This window comes from Manis pentadactyla, chromosome 10 (assembly GCF_030020395.1).
Source record: "Manis pentadactyla isolate mManPen7 chromosome 10, mManPen7.hap1, whole genome shotgun sequence".
Classification (NCBI taxonomy): domain Eukaryota; kingdom Metazoa; phylum Chordata; class Mammalia; order Pholidota; family Manidae; genus Manis; species Manis pentadactyla.
Window position 1 is genome coordinate 81,808,690 of NC_080028.1, and position 16,164 is coordinate 81,824,853.

Below are 16,164 nucleotides of genomic sequence, written 5' to 3' on the forward strand. Positions count from 1 at the left end.
CATCTGGATTCAGTGGTGGAAACAGGCCTGGTTCACAGAACTCAAAATTTAAAAATTTCACAGGTTCTGTGCTCAGACCCAAGGATGTTCTTCTCCAGACACCCAGCGGCTAAGTTGGGAAAAGGGTGGGAACTCTGGAGTCAGGTCACCCGACTTCAAATCCTGGCCCTCTGCTTCACAAGTACTGTCACCTTGCAACCTCGGGCAAGTTACTTATATCTGTTTCCTCATATGTGAACAATCCCAGCAAAAGGAGCCACCACCTGAGAAAGCCTGAATTCAGTCAGCAGCAGGGCCTCCACAGGAGAACAAAACCGAGTGCCTGTTGGGTCCGAGGGTGGCAGCAGCCCCCCGGGTTTTTGTCTCCCGTGAGAGGAGGCGAGGGGGTCCCAGCAGGAACACAGGATTAGGTGCAAGGCCAAGTGGAACTGCTCACCAGGCAGATGCCCGTGGCAGTCCTGGACTGTGATTTCTTCCCCTTACCTCACGAGGATCACACAGAACCTTCCCAGAACCTCACCTGGCAAACAGCTCCTGGAGAGTGTCTGGTATTTCAAGGTTAGGGTTCTTTAGGGCTGAACTGAACTTCTCTTTAAGCTTCTCCACAAATTCTTTAAACTCGTTGGCACAAACCTTTCAACATGAGAGAATGAGACATTAAGCCCTTCTCTCCCTAAAGGGAGGTTCTGCTAAGAATCAAGGAAGATCTGTAACCAACTCCCATGCAGTGACCTCCCAGAAATGGTGACTGAGTAGGGCCTCCTCTGCCTCCTGCATCCATGGCCCACTGAGCCCACCTGGGAAGGTGACAGATGCTCACCACCACACTCTGGATTTGGAGCACCCAGTGCCACTGAGCATGCTGACACCCTCACTCCTGCTGCATCCCCAGTTCTCTCCCTCAAGGCCCAGCGGGAAGACCCAACCAGGTCCTGCACTGTCCCTCAAGCCCACAGAGTGCCTCCACCATCAGCAGGCCTGTGCCCCCTCGTCACCACCCTCCTGCTGCTCTGTGTGCCTCAGTCTTTCTCCTCCCCCACTCTCATCAATGGACCCCAAATTGGTCCCCTCCTCTACACCTGAACTGCTACTATCCCAGTCCAGACCCAGTCACAGCACGGTCTGCTCACCGCCTCACTCCCTCCAGTGTCATACCTTCATCCACCACAGGATGAATTACCCTTCCCTGAGGCACCTCACTGCTGATCCCATGGGGCCTGCCTTTGCCTGGCTGGCCAGCTCTCTGGAGCCTGGTTCAGTGCCGGCACCTCTGGAAGCCTCTGCAGTAGGTGCTGCTGGCAGCCCACTCCTGTCTCCTATTCTTTCCAAGGAGTAGACCCAGCCTGCCTTGGTTTAGGGAGGTAGCCTGCCTGGCACCCCTGTGAATCAGGCTGGATCTAAGCCAATGACAGCAACCTCGGGGGCTTCTGGGAAGAGCCCCTTCCCTGATATGAGGGCCCAGTGCAGCCCTTCTCCCCATTTCTTCCTGTCCTGGGATCCTGGTGTGAGCACTGAACTCCAGCAGGTAAGTGGCAACCATGAGGGAACCGGCATGAGGATGGACCACTAGGGCCTGGGAGTAAAGTGACAGAATGTGCCTGGGCATTGGTGACATCTCTGCTTTGTTGCACCCACACAGGACTGCCTACCTCCGGTTCCTAGCATATGGGAACAGCAAAGCCTCTGTCACTTACATGGAAAGCCCTGCTGATGCTCCTCAGCCTCGGCAGGTATGCTCTCCTCTCTCAGGGTGACTGCACGGTTCTGTGGTGCCCATTTACTGCTCTGCCTGCCCACTGCCCTGTGGCTCCCAGAGGAGGGCTGGGTCTCCATTTCACTGGCCTCGCCTGGTGCAAGGCCTGACACATAGGCAGTAGAGTCCAGCATTAGTGCAACGAGCGAGGGATGAGCAGACTCTGAGTTGCAGCAGAGTCTAGGTCTGGGGTGACAGATTCCTTCCTAGTCAGTCACCGTCCCAGTCCCACCCACAGAAAACTCAAAGAGAACTCATACCCTATCCACAAGCTTAGGAAGCCTCACTCTTTCTAATTTCTGAAGAGCTGCCCTATTTTCTTGACAGAACAGGCCCAAGACACAGAAGCCATGCAAAGTGGCACATCAAATCCTAATTGTCTTTAGCACTGATGCCGGAGCATATGAAAGGGGGTTCAAAGCCAAAGAACTGAAAAGTTGATTCCCAAATGAGGAGGAAAAAAGTCCACCTTTATAAGGCTGGCAGAGGCCCTCTGGGACCCAGACCAGAGCCTAGAAACACCTCCTGTCAGGGCAAGCTGTGCTCAACAAGGCACGGGGCCTACCTTTGGGTCTTCATAGTCACCTTTCCGATGCATGAAATCTCCAACAAGTGCCTTATCTTGGTAGACTTCAGCTAGGCAAACCCTGCAGAAAAAGAAGACAAAAATGAAGCCTGGAACTATAATGTCTACACGTAGAACCATTAGGTTTCTGTTCTACCATTTCTGGCCTTGGCTAACCATGAAGTACAATTTATTTATATACATTTTGGGTGGTTACTACTTTTAAAAACGAGGGATTTGGGGTCTGCCAAACCTGATTCAAGTCTGGCCAGTTATTGCTCACACTTTACACCTTAGCTTGAGCTCCTGTCTGCCACATGTAAACTGAGGACTAACCCCCACCTGCCTGCCCCTCACAGGGTTTTGGGCAGGGCCAGATGAGATGGTCTATGTGAAAGTATATTGTAAATTTCAAAATATTATATAGGCACTATTAAGAGCTCTAATCTGCTCCAAATCCCTGATCATCCACCTAACAAATCTTCATCTCTCGGGGCCAAAAGGAAGGCTTGACTTGCCCAAAAGGAAACAGAGGGAAAGACAACCAGTGTTTGCTAGGTTCCTATAAGCCAGGCACTTCAACCTTTGTAAATGGCTCACAAGGTAGAGACGGTCATTCAATTTTATGGCTCACAGAGGTGAAGGCGCCCCTACGGTCACACACAGGCCAAGGGTCAGGGCCCCTGGGGCAGGTATGGTTACTGCTGGTATCATCATGTTCACAAGTAGAGAAAGAGCCTCCAAGTGGAAAAATGTCCTGTCCCAGTCCCACGGCTCTGAGCTGCAGCAAGGACAGACACCCAGGCCCACTAAGCCTGCAGCTCCTCATGTTCCCTTCCATAGGCTGCAACGAGGCAAAGAGGAAGGGTGCCGGGCAGGCGCCAGGAAGCCCAAGTTCCAGATCTCACTTCGCTGCCAGCTCACTGTCACCCTGGCTAACATGCATCCTCTCGCTGGGCCTGTTTCTACTCTGAAGAAAAGAGTTTGGACCAGGTGATCAGAGCTCTTTCAGATAGAAAAGTCTGAGATTCTATGCACAGGGGCAAATGGCTTTACACAGGAAAGCGCTCTTGGTGTGTCAACCCACTGATTCTCAATAGGGGCAATTTGGCCCCATGAGGACATCCGGAGACATTTTTAGTTGTCACGGGGTGGGGGGTGGTGTGCTACTGGCATCTACTGCATAAGAGGCCAGGGAAGCTGCTAAACATCCTAAAGCCCCAAACAAAGAATTATCTGGCCTTAAATGTCTGTAGCACGGAGGATGGGAAGCCCTGACTAGAGTTGCACTTCCTCCATAATCCAGAGCAGGGCTCATTTCTCTCCACAGTTGGGCTGACCGCAGGCAGCCCATGGCTCAGAATCAACCCAGAGCCAGCCTCTCCTGCTGACCCACGGCCCGAGTAACCGGTTGGTAGAAGCGGCTCTTCCCAGCCCTGCTACGGGTCTCCTCCTGGTCCCACTCCTGTGCTGGCTGGAGCACTTGGACACCTCCCGCACCACTGGGTGTGTCCGGTCTCCCCACTCAAGCCCCTTCCTGAGGAGGGAGTTGAAGGAGGAGCCTGATGAGGCAGGTGATGGCTTTATGCCGGGGCCTTGCGAGGAGGAGATGAGGGGGAGCTGCACTGACGACAGACACTCACACAGAGGAAGCTGTGGGGCTCCCGGCCTGCTGCCACCCCTACACATACCAGGCCACAGAGGCAACACTGACGGAACATGTGACTCTGCTGAGAAACTGGCTGGGCACGTTTGGTGCAAGGATGCCTGGTCTTGTCTAGCTTCTTTCTGGGGGGAGCTACATGCTGGGCCACCAGCACAGAAACATCAACAGCTGCCCTGGAGTGCTAAAAACAGTAGTGAAACTCAGCACAGGCTCCTGCTTTCACACATGCTGCTGTTGTTTAGTCTCCATTTCTTCATTAGAAAGAATAGCAGCTACTTCACAAGGCTGTCCTGAAGTCTGAATAATACCTTACATGTGAAAGTGCCCAGAATCATGCCCAGCCCTCAAAACATCCAAGGTGACCTCACTAACAAGCTCCAGCACCTAGACAGAGTATTGTTGTGCTAGCGGACAACTCAGGAGCTCTATCTGGACTTTACACCAGACTCTTAAGCAAATGGGATGGAAGAATAAAGAATGAACACGAAGCCTTGGAATACCCTTGTCCTGGAGATATGAAAGGTCAAACAAGGCTTACTTATAGTTCAGATAGGCTTGTGGATTTTTGACTATGTAGCGAGCTCTTCGTCCAACTGAATGAGATGTTTTATCCAAAGACTCTTCAAATGTAGCGTGCAAAATGTCCCGCACAACCTGCCAGGGGACAAATGGGCCCTTCACCTGGATCAAACACAAGGCAAGACAGAAAATCGGTATCATCAGAGCCCATGCTATGGGTCATTAGCATAAAGGATGGAGGGGGGGGCAAGGGGGTGGTAAGTTCTGTGGTGCCTTTTTGCTCTGTGGTCTGTCATCTAACACATTTACTCAGTCATATTTACTAGGCATTGAGTGAGGTGCTTGGCAGAGAAGACAACATCCTCAACGCCTAGTGGAAAAAGGATGTCTTCTGGCAAGTGATAGAGAGGCTTGGAGGGTGTTGAGTAATACTGCCTGGAAGGCAGTATGCTGTAGGGGAGGTTATGAGGACATAAATATGTTAGACGGTTTAAAGGTTCAAGGACACATGTATGCTCAGGAGCACTCTGTGTGTTGGGCTTGTATGTTGCATTAGGGGACAGAGAACACACTGGATTAGCAGATCAGGAGGCCGTCTTAGTCAATACAGGCAGGAGGGCAGAGCCAAGATAAGGAAGGGACTTGATGACAAGGTTATTTCCTTTGGGCCCCCAGGGATGTGGCGAAGTGCCACCAAGTGGGCTGAAAGCCCACCGACCTGGAATGTGCAGGCCTCTCCTGCCCCATCATCTGCACTGAGCATCAGAGTTGCGATACAAAAGTCACTGCAGAAGCAAGAGCACTATTAGGGGCAGCAACATGAGTCCCCCTTGGAGGGGAACTGGGTTGGAAATTAGGAGGCAACGAAGGGTTGAGAGAATCTGGGAAAACTGGTCAAGAAAAGAGATCTGAGTCTGCAGGCAAAGAGCGTTCTGGGCACAGGACCTGTTGGCTGGCATGGTTGAGAGCAGGATGCACGAATGGGGCTCATGCCCTGGTGGTCTTACTGTCTGGAAGGGACCCTGGACTAGATGATGGCAGAGCTCATCTGCTGGCTTCTGTGAGCCAGCTTGAGTGGGCATCTGCCCTGGACCGCTCTCCGCATGCCTGTTGCAAACTCAGAAGATCAGAACAGCACAAATTGGGCAGAAATGACAGACTAGGAGTCAGTGTGGCTGTTCTGGGGAATGTGGGGGAGTATGAACTCTGCCTCAGGCTGTGGAACCTTCCAGGAGGCAGTGACATCAGAGGAAAGAGGAAGAGTTTGCTTAACAGGGAGCAAGTATCACCCCACTTGCCAGGGATTCAGGGACACAGGCCAGGAGGCCATGCAAGTGTGGGGAACTGTGGCACGGAAGGTGGGGAGTGAACCACAGGGTAGGTGGAGAGCCAGGCCAGGGCCACCAGCCCCCTCCACACTCACTCAGCAAACACTGACTGACTGACTGACTGCTGGGTAAGTAGGCTCCATGCTAGGGGCTGCAGCTAGAAAATGAATAAGGCTCTTTGCCTTGAGGAGCAGCCACTCCAGTGGGCCAAGTGGTGCCAGAAGCAACAGACGCAGCATGAAAAGTGTATGTCCAAGGGACACAGCGAGAACATAGTAATTACTTCCATTTGGCAGGATTAATGAAGCCCTTCCTGAGATGCTAAGCAGATGCTGAAAAATAAATAGGAGTTTTTCAGGCAGATGAGAGTGGGAGGAGGGCAGCAGGAAAGGGTTAGATTCCTGGTGAAGAGAGAGAACAAGCTCTGAGCTGTTCTGTCTGCAGCTAGGCAGAGGTTTATGTGTGTTTGCTGAAGGCTGCAAAGAAGTGCAAAAAGGGAGTGGTATTAATTTGTAGGATTCTGGGAAATGCCTTTCCTAGTGGCCAAGCAGAATAGATGAGATGAGGCTCTGGGCAGGTCAGACAGGAAAGGAAGCTTCCAACAAGAGGGCCCAGCAAACCAGCTGGCCACGGGCTGGGAAGGAGCAGGGGAGCAGGGCTGAATACCTTGGTGTTGAGGACATTGCTGGCAATTCGGCAGAGCATGAGCAGCCCGTCTTCCTGCATGGACCAGGTGACACGCAGCCGGGTCATCCTCTGCAGGGCGCTCTGGTCAGCCTCATCGTGGTAACGCAGCCGTTTGCTTTTTTCTTCTGGGAGCTCTTCTAGGAACACCACAGGGAGAAGGGAGGGGGGCCTCTAACAACTGGTTTGGAGCTGTCTCTGCAGAGAGGAAAGGTCCCTACCCTGCCAGTAAGATGTGACACCAGGCTATCAGTTATCAGCATCTTACTGTATCAGAAGCCATATAAACTAACCACCAAAGATTCAGCCCTGCCTGACAGATTTCTTTTTTATCCCTTCCATCACTTCTCTTTGGTCACATTTCATGGTGACGAGCAGGGCTCTGCCCATCTCCAGTCCTTCCCACTGTGGCATCAAGCCCGTGAAGCTGCCTCACACAGAAGCTTAGGGGGCCTGCTCAGGGAGACGCTTACACAGCATGTTCACTGAAGGAGTGGGCCCCTACCATTCCGCTGCTTTGTGACCGTGGAGATGTTGTGCAAACTCAGGTGCATGGTGGGGACAAGGCCCATCCTGCAGGACTGCTTTGAGGGCTGAACAAGACTAAGTATAAAACACTTAGTGCAGCAGCTGGCACAAAGTAGCTACTACCAAAATAACAACAGTTGCTAACATTATGAAATATTTACTATGTGCCAGGCACTGCTTTAAGCTTTTCACATATATTAACTTAAAATTAAAATAACATTTTGCAACAACCCTGTGAGAAGGATGCAGTTATTATCTCCATCTTGTAACTGAAGCTGAAACACAGCAAGATACAGCAACCTGCCCAAAGTTACACAGCCTAGTAGTAGCAGAGAGAGGATATGAACCACGAACTCCTCACCATGAGGGTTTTCAAAATCTCCTCCCACTAGTGAGATAATGATGACAGTCTCACCTGGTAAACACCAAATGCTACTGCCAATTCCAAAAGACTGTTTAGTGAGTCTATTCTAAATAAAGGCCAAAGGAGAAGTGGGACAAGAACATCTGGACTCAAAGCCACACCACCACCACCACCGTATTTTGCCTTGTAATGAATTCAGGTCTTTGTGAGCCAAATCAGTCTTACATATACCTGGGGAGGCTAAACTGAGTGGCCATTTCAACTGATGCAAGGCTATCTGTTACAAACATCGGCCAACTGAATCACTGGAAACAGGCTCCGGTTTAAACATTGTTTTCACTTCAAAGAGCTATAGCTATCTGACTATTGTCAAAACAAATAGACCACTTAGATGGTACAAAAGTGGTCTATAGAATAGACACTGGCCTCCTCACTGCCCTCCTTCTCCTTCACCATAAATACAGCCCAGATGAAGGATCCAAGCTGGCAATCTCAAAGGCTCACGCTCCAGGGGCTCATGGGAACTGAAGGGATTCTGCACACTTAAATGACTCACCTTGCCTGTAATTTAAACATACAACCTAACTTTGCACCCTGGCCTGATTAACATAAATGCTGGTATTAAAAGCCAAACCAAAAGAATAATAGGATTTGGGCTAGTTGTGATGTGGAGTTTTGCTAATGATTTTGCTAAGGTTTTTTTCAGTTGAGACTGAACTGAGAGAAATTTGAGTTTTAAATTAAGCTTTTCAGCTAAAAGGCTCTCTAAACTACAAAGACAGAGAAAGCAGAGGGAAACCACTTAGGAAGTTCAAGGATCTCTCAGTCTGCCAGCTGGATTTGGAAAATAAAACAGCAACCACACAGAGGGAGCACACAAGCGGAGAGGGAGCGGAGGCCGAGCCTGAGAGCAGGCTGGCTGCTGTGAGAACGCTGCGCATCCCCGGGCAGGCTCAGGCAGAGACAAGGCCCAGCAAACGCAAACGACCAGCACAAAACCTTTTCTCTTCTTCTTGATCTTCTTTCCAGGGTCCCTCTTCAGCCGCTTCCGCTTCTGGTTTTTCCCACCCCTCACTCTCTGGTTCCTGTCCAGCGTGGGCTCTCGGTCAAGCTCAAACTGCTCTTCCCTGTCAGCACAGAGCTCGGATCCTGCTCGGGCTTCCCCTCCCCAGAGAGTCAACCTGCTGCTGCCTAGAAATAATCACAGGACGTAAATGTTTCATGATAAACTCAGCAAAGGCTAGAAGCCAATACATGTGCCATGGTCCTGCTGGTCCACATCTGTTTCTGAGGTGAAGCCCCAGCACACATACCTCCAGCACTGAGAGGCAGTGGGCGCTTGGACAGGAATGTCTGCAGCCTCACCATGAGCCCATTCTCTGAAGAAGTGTTCTCCTGAAAGACAAGTATGTCCCCGGAAGAAGGATGAGCTCCATGCATCCCCAAGAGCCCAGAGCAATGGGTGCAGGGAGGTGTGCACGTCTCTGAGGAAGGGGCTGAGGACAGTGCACTCTGACGGCTGAGAAGACAGCTGGGCTGCTTGAGAGGGTGGGGCCTCTGCCCTGCCACTTTCTGATGGCATGTGCACGCCTTCTGCCTGACCTTTGTCTAGCAGACTTTTTTTCCTTCTTTGAAAAGGAATACCTGTCTGTGGCATTGCATAAATTAGAATCCACTGAAAGACAAATAGGCCAGATATTTAAGGGGCCTGACATGGCTTCAATACCTATGGAGGCAAATATCTATGACTCCGGTGAGTTCTGGTTTTACCAGTTCAGAAACTGAGCTGGGGAAGGGAGAGGAGGCTGAGTAGTGGTAGCAGCCCCGGGGTGGCCAGCCAGGTGTGCCAGCCCAGCCCTGGGAAGCCTACCTTTCTGGCCTTGTTGATGATATAGCTGGTCCAGATCCAGTTGCGCTTCAGGTGTCCATAGAAGCTAGAGTCAAGCCCAGCAGCTCCCAGCCCATCTCCAGGAATCAAGCCTTCATCCACCACCTCACGGCTCCCCCTGAGAAAGGGAAATAAACAGAAAAAGAGCTTTCCTCGGGAACTGGAGAGAGCCCTGGAGTGGGTGAGGGCATTCTTTGTAACTAACCTGTACCTTCCTGGAAAAAATCTGACAGGCAAAAGTGAATAACATGTCAAAACCCCAGATTTTCACGTAAAATTCCCCATTTTTGAATTTTAGCAACTGACTTTTTAAACAATATATTGGCTAACTAAGGTATAGCTGGGACCAGATGTGGCCCACTGCCACCAATTTGCAGGCTTTGTACAGGGACTTGGGCCTTTACGGCCAGACATCCAAAAGTCTGACAGAGAGGAGCCGGGGCCTACAGGACAAGGACGCTAGGGCCCTGTGTGTGGGTCCAGCGTGGTGCGGGGCGGAGACGCACGTGGTATACTCCATCATGGCACACTTGCGCTCCAGGTTGTGCTTGTCGATGGCGCTCTCCTGCTCCTTCTGCAGACTGCCCTCCTCATCACTCCGATCTGGGCTGCTGCTCTTCCTGACACGTGGGTAGCGCACCACTCCTAGAAGACCAAACAGCAGGTCCACTGATGCCCCCTCCTGCTGTGGTACGGGCAGGCCTCGGGTGCTGCGAGGTGGTGAGAGAGGGGTGGGTTCCCTTTCTATGACCAGGATCCCCCAACCAGAGGAGAGGGTCTGAGACAGGAAGAAGCTTTCATAACAAAAGCCTTATAATAGGTGTCAGAGGTAAATCCTGGGGGTGACCCTGAGAAAAGGGCCTATACTCAGGCTAAGCTCTACCTACTAAGGAGGGGAGGCAAGCTGGAACCACAGAATGAAAGAGGCTCAGGGAGTGGACAGCAGAGGAACCTTGTGCCTTCCTTCCTGGGGGGGAACCGTGCATTTCTTAGGCACCAGCCCAGAGGAAGCAGTAAGGGAAAGGGTCTGCATTTGGTTGTGGCTACAGGGGTCTGGGTGAGCAGGGATTCCAACAGAGTGCTCAAGGCAATGTCACAGTTCCCTGGGCCCACTGGGCTCCAGGAGCAGCCTAATGTTTCCTGAGTGCCTGAGAGGTACAACAATATAATAAAGAAGTTACAGGCATCATATTCTACAAAAAAGAAAATTTCATTTCTTATAAAAATATACAAATATATAAAATATGAAAAATTAAAACTGTTGCTTGAGTAAGGCAAAGGATGGTTATGGTAACTTGCAGGCCCTCTCATAATATGCTCAACCTCAGATCTTGGTTTGGACAGGGGTGAGGTGCAGTGGGGAGCCCACGCCCAGCACCTCTCAGTGGGAGCTTCACATGAGGAATCTCCTTCAAGCTCCACCTCAGCCCCACAAGGTGGTGGTGGCGGTGCTCCCAGTTTAGAAATGAAGAAACTAAGGCTCAGGGAGGTTACAAGGAGCTTGCCCATGGTCATGCATTTGAATGGACAGCTGAACTTAAGAGAACTTAAGGCAATGAATGCTTCACATGGGCGCCACCATGCTGCTTGTTGGAAAGGCAGATTGAGGCCATCCCCAGTGACTGCCTTTCAACAGGCTCCCCAGTGCTTACTGGACATACTCCAGTCCAAAGAGCCCCTGCTTAGAAGGATGCTCACCTCTTGTTATATGGTGCTTCTCCCTCAATCCCTGGGGCAGAAGCCCCCCACCCCCACAACTATTTACTGGATAAAGAGGCAATCAACGCCTGATTAACAGACTCTAAGCCTCCCCCTTTTCTGCTCATGAACACTAAAAGGGATGGAAATTCACTGACTGTCAAGTCTGAAAAACTCTGGTGCAAATAACATACTGGCTCACAAATTTTTATCTAGGCATAAAATGCAGGGGAATTAGGGCACTTTAAAAATCTTAAATGGTAAAAGCCTAGCTCACTGCTGAATGCCAGAGGCTTCTGTGAAACACATTGCTCTAAAATTTGTCTGGACTCATTAAAGGTTCTAAATACAAGTGCTCATTATCCTGCTGGCATTAAACAATTCTACCGAATAAACATATGACTTTTGCTCTGCAAAAATCCAAGTGTAACATGATCTTCCAGCTCTCTGACAGTGGGAAGAGAATAGGATTCCTCTCCCAGGTGCAAACTGAATGTAGCATCCTTTTTCTCCCAGTAGATGTGACGAGAAAAGACCAGATGGAAATTGACTTAGGGGGCAGTATGCTGGTCTACAGCATTCCACAAACCCATCATCCATTCAGTAAACGTTTATGGGATATCGACGGTATATCAGGCACTTTGGGGACAGAAGCCAAATTTCCTGTGCTCAAGGAATTGACAGAATGAAATCAGATGACAATAAAGATTCTGGAATGGCTTTCTCAAGAGTTGACACGGGAAGCAGGAGTGGCCATCTGCAAGGTGAATGTGGGCCAGGGCACATTCCAGGGACAGAAAACGATGTGAGCAGAGGCCCAGGTCATCCAACCCATCAGCCAGTCTAGTCAGTTCTTCTATGCCTCCCCACCCACTCCCTTCTTCACTATGGCCAGCAGATAGCTCCCCTGGGCATGGGTCACAGCCCCTATCTGCCTCCCTGCTTCTCCTCTTGGGCCCCTCGGGCCACTCTCCACACACGCAGCCTGGGCAAGCTTTGGAAACCCTAAGAGACCTTGCTACTCCTTGCTCACAACCACCCAATGGCTTCCTGCTACTCTTAGAACAAACCCCAAATCTTTACCATGTCCTGCAAGGCTCCCAGTCTGCCTCTTCCCTATGTCTCTAGTCTCGGCCTCCTCTTCTGTTTCTCCCACCCTACTTGGGGCCTTTGCACTTGCTGTTGGCACTGCCTGGAATGCTATTCTCTGGCCCTGGGCACAGCTGGCTCCACCTCAGCTGTGAGAGCCCAGCTCACATGTCTCCTCAGAATGGCTGCTCCTGACCACGCCATTATAATACCCTCAGCACATCGTGTTTTCCCTCACCACACCTGTCTGGGTGTGTGTATGTGTGACTTCACGAGAATGTGAGTCTCATGAAGGCAGGGTAGGGTGTGTGTCACCACTCTTGGCCGGGCACAGGAAATGGCATACACAAAGTATCCAATAAACACCACTGAATGAGCAAATGACTGAAGACAAAGTGGAGCTGCTTGGTTAACTGAGGCATGGAGATTGGTGCTCCCAAGACACTAGGCCTCTGGGGAGCAGTCTGAAAACCACCAGATCTCTAGTCTATTCTGGCTCTAAATGCCAGTTATCCCACAGAAAGGAGGGAAGAAGATGAGGTCCAGCCAAGACAGTACCTAAAGGGGTATTGAGGCAGACACACTGCAGATCAAACCAATAGTTTTCCACATCCTGCATTGAGTTCAGGACATAAAGACGCCTTTCGAAAGGCCGGCTGCTGTGGGCGAGGTTGTAATGTGGGTCACAGATGGTGGTGTCAATGATGACCGCATTCTTCTTCAAGAAAATAAAGACCTGTAAGAGAGATATTGGATGGGGTGAGAAGAGAACTTCAGATCAACGTCAGGTTAGCTGTCTGGAAACTGCGCTTAACAGTCAGAACACCCTTCATTTGGGCTTAAAGAATTTTACCTGATCTTTATCCTGAAACTTTTCCGTGGGACCAAACTGTAGCAGACCCATGTAGCACAGCCTCTGAAGGTTCTCCACTACAGAAAAAATGTAGCGTCTGGAAAACAGGGGTTCCAATCACACTGAGCGGTCCTCAGGGGTCTGCATCTGGCATAAGGATGCGACTCGCTTATTCTCTCCTGTTTTCCCTGGTAGTCCTGGAGGTCTGGCCTTGGGCCTGCACTGCATGAGATCCAGGACCCCCAGTCTAATACTCCTTGAGAGTATTGGAGCATTGATCTTACACTGGGGGTTGGATTTAGAAAGAAAAGTAGCAAAAGGGAAAAACCAATACTTGCAGGCTTAATCAGCAGATTTCACTTTGAAAGAACCTTGAAATCAAGTAATAAAATCTACCAGCCCACATTGCATTTGCCCTGTGCTTTACCTAGAAGGCTCACAGGTGGCTAAATTAATGAAAACTTTGTCTTTATAACCTGACAAGCAGAAACCTGGTGAATAATTATCAGAACCCTGACTTGAAGGGGCCTGCTGGGACCCTCAGCCACTGTGCATCTGTTTCAGAGAACTTACCTCTTGTACAGAAGCTGCTGCCGAACAGGCCTGGGGAGAAAGCGGATCAGCGTGTGCTTCTTCAAAGGGTCGTTCAGGAAGTCCTCAAGGTTGTCCACCTAGGAGGTGATTTTCAGGTTCAGCTCACTCTCAAGGTCAGGGCAAATTCCAAGAATCATGAAAAGCACTCACCACTACTTTCTGTGCTGCAGTCTGAACATGCCCGTTGGCCCCATAGTGACAGTGCTCCCCACCTGACCTCCCACTTCTCTGATATCCATTTTGCCACCCCTTCCCTTCAGCCCATCTGCCACAGTGCTGGATGCAATAAACAGGTGCCCTCCTATACTGCTGGGGGCATGCAAATTGCTAAAACATTTCTGAGGGACAATATAGAAATATATTTATATTTTAAGAAAAAGATGAAAAATGCTCATTCCCTTTGAACCCAGTGATTCTACTTCTATCATTAGCCTAAAGAATAAATTTTGGAGCAGCCCACAAATGTCTTTCAAATGGTTTTCATTGACATGTTACTTATAATACCAAGAAAATTTGTATGGTTAAACATCCAAAAATAGGTATTCATTAAATAAATTAGGATATGAAGGAATAATATATAAGAAGGAATACTACAAATTTACCTAATAAGTTAAAACTTAATGATGTGAAAAGTACACTATATTGTTTGGTGGAAAGAACAGATAACAAGAGTAAATATAGTATATATAGTCTCAATTCATTTTCTTTTTTTAAAGGGAGCTAGATCTCATACACACACACACACACACACACACAAACACACACACACATATGTAAACATAAACATGGCATAGGAAAAAAAGACTAGAAGAAAATGTACCAAAAACACTAAGCAATATTTGAGTGATGAAATTCTGGGTACTTTTTATTTCTCCTTTTTCCAAGTTCTATTTATCAAGTCCTAAACACACATTTTATTGTTATACCATAATTATCTTTCTGTTTGTCTACTGAATAATCTATCTAGAATAAGTCTTTAAAATATTTCCCTTGACCGACCACCCATCCACCCAGCCATCCTCCATCCTGTCTATCTATCCATCCACCCACCCACCCACCCATTCAATCATCTATCTATCCATCTACCTACCTATCTATTCATCCACCCAATCTATCAACCATCTAGGCAGCTGCAACTCTTAAAGTATTTCCCCTGGACCAGGTGAGTGTAGGTTCTCTGGCTTGGAGCTAAGGGATCAGCACGGTGACAGCCCCAGGAGTCACCAGTACCTTGTAGCTGACTTGTACAATCTGGACAAAGATGGAGAGAGGCAGGCTGAGGAGAATGTCGCTGACGAGTGCCCAGCCAAAGCCAAAGTCCCGGTGGACTGGGATGGGAGGAACGTAGCGTGTCCACGAGGCTTCATCCACGTATACTTGGAGGAAACAAGAGTCACTCCCATAGACAGGGTCCCAGTCTAATGGTGGTATCACCTCCCAGTAGGTCTTGGTTCCCTTTCACTAGAAGCTCGGGCAGGAAGCTTATCAGGCAGGAAGTTTGGATTATGTCTTTCTTGTGATCAGGGCCGTGTGGGGATTCAGCCAGTTGGGATAATAAGGACAAGGACCCACTGTGATTCCCCTCAGGATTACGCTGTGGCTCGCCTGCCCAGAAGCATCGTACCTGTCTCAGTGGCGAGTTCCACTTCAGCCTCCCAGACGACTCCTTCCTGGTTGTCCTTGGGTGGGGCATCGGAGGGGGCCTCCCGGTCGCTTCCGGTGGAGGACGGAACTCCAGCCCTTCCCGGCTCCTGCTTTCCTGGTCTTCTGTCACTGCTGAAGCCCAGCTTTTCCACCGCATTGCTGACAGGGTGCCCATAGATCAGGTACCACAGAAACATGTGTACCACCCGCAAGCGAGGCATTTTGGGCAGAAACCCTAGAGAACGCCCAAGTCCTGGAACTGAGGCAAGAAAGGGGTGGGTGATGTTTCCAAAATCCCAGATTCAATTCAGTTCAATTAATCAAAAACTACCAAGTGCCACTATATCCCAGGTGCCAGGGAGACAGCAAATGATCTTACTCTGCTGGAACTTACTTTCTAGTGGTAAAAGGCAGACAATAACAAAACACCTAAAATAATACGACAGATAGAAGTAGCTGGTACAGGAAATAAAGCAAGTAATGGGCACAAGGGCTGTCATTCTACCTAGAGGCCAGGGAAAGGCTCACTGGGGAGAGGCCTGGAGCGAAGTCCTCAAGGCAGCAGGCCATGCACACACCTGGGAAGTGCAGCCCACGGTAAATGCAAGGGGTGTGCTGGCACATTTAAATAAGGGCCAGGAGGCTGGAATGACTAGGAGAGCAAGGAAGGAGGGAGCACTGAGCCACAGCGTGATGAAGGGAACCACCACAGAGCGCCCGACAGACCCTGGTGCCGGGGCTCCTGGCTTGATGGGGACTGTGCAGAAATATTCCATGATCTGGGTTCTTTTAAAGTCGCTTATTTCTTTGTTGATACAAATAAAGTACTTCTTGGCTTTCCCTGGTGGGGAAGGGCAGGTGAGAGACGAGGGAGACATCGGAACAGGGCAGCAAGGACAGGCGGCTAGAAGTCTCTTCTCCCCCATCTCACCTGGCCCATTTGAGGGGCACACAGTGCCCTGTGGCTACTCAAGGGCATGTGAGGTGTCTC

General features: G+C 49.9%; 1 protein-coding gene across 1 annotated transcript in view; it reads right to left on the reverse strand.

The window, feature by feature from the left end:
• The window catches only part of GTF3C1 (general transcription factor IIIC subunit 1), a 72,000-nt gene that overhangs the window by 16,556 nt on the left and 39,280 nt on the right, over positions 1-16,164 (reverse strand). The window contains 13 exon segments of the mRNA XM_036916874.2: positions 521-633; positions 2,319-2,400; positions 4,523-4,665; positions 6,498-6,655; positions 8,407-8,598; positions 8,721-8,802; positions 9,278-9,413; positions 9,802-9,940; positions 12,641-12,818; positions 12,936-13,032; positions 13,509-13,606; positions 14,760-14,905; positions 15,154-15,432. Of these exon segments, the coding sequence (XP_036772769.2) occupies positions 521-633; positions 2,319-2,400; positions 4,523-4,665; positions 6,498-6,655; positions 8,407-8,598; positions 8,721-8,802; positions 9,278-9,413; positions 9,802-9,940; positions 12,641-12,818; positions 12,936-13,032; positions 13,509-13,606; positions 14,760-14,905; positions 15,154-15,432 (1,843 nt within the window).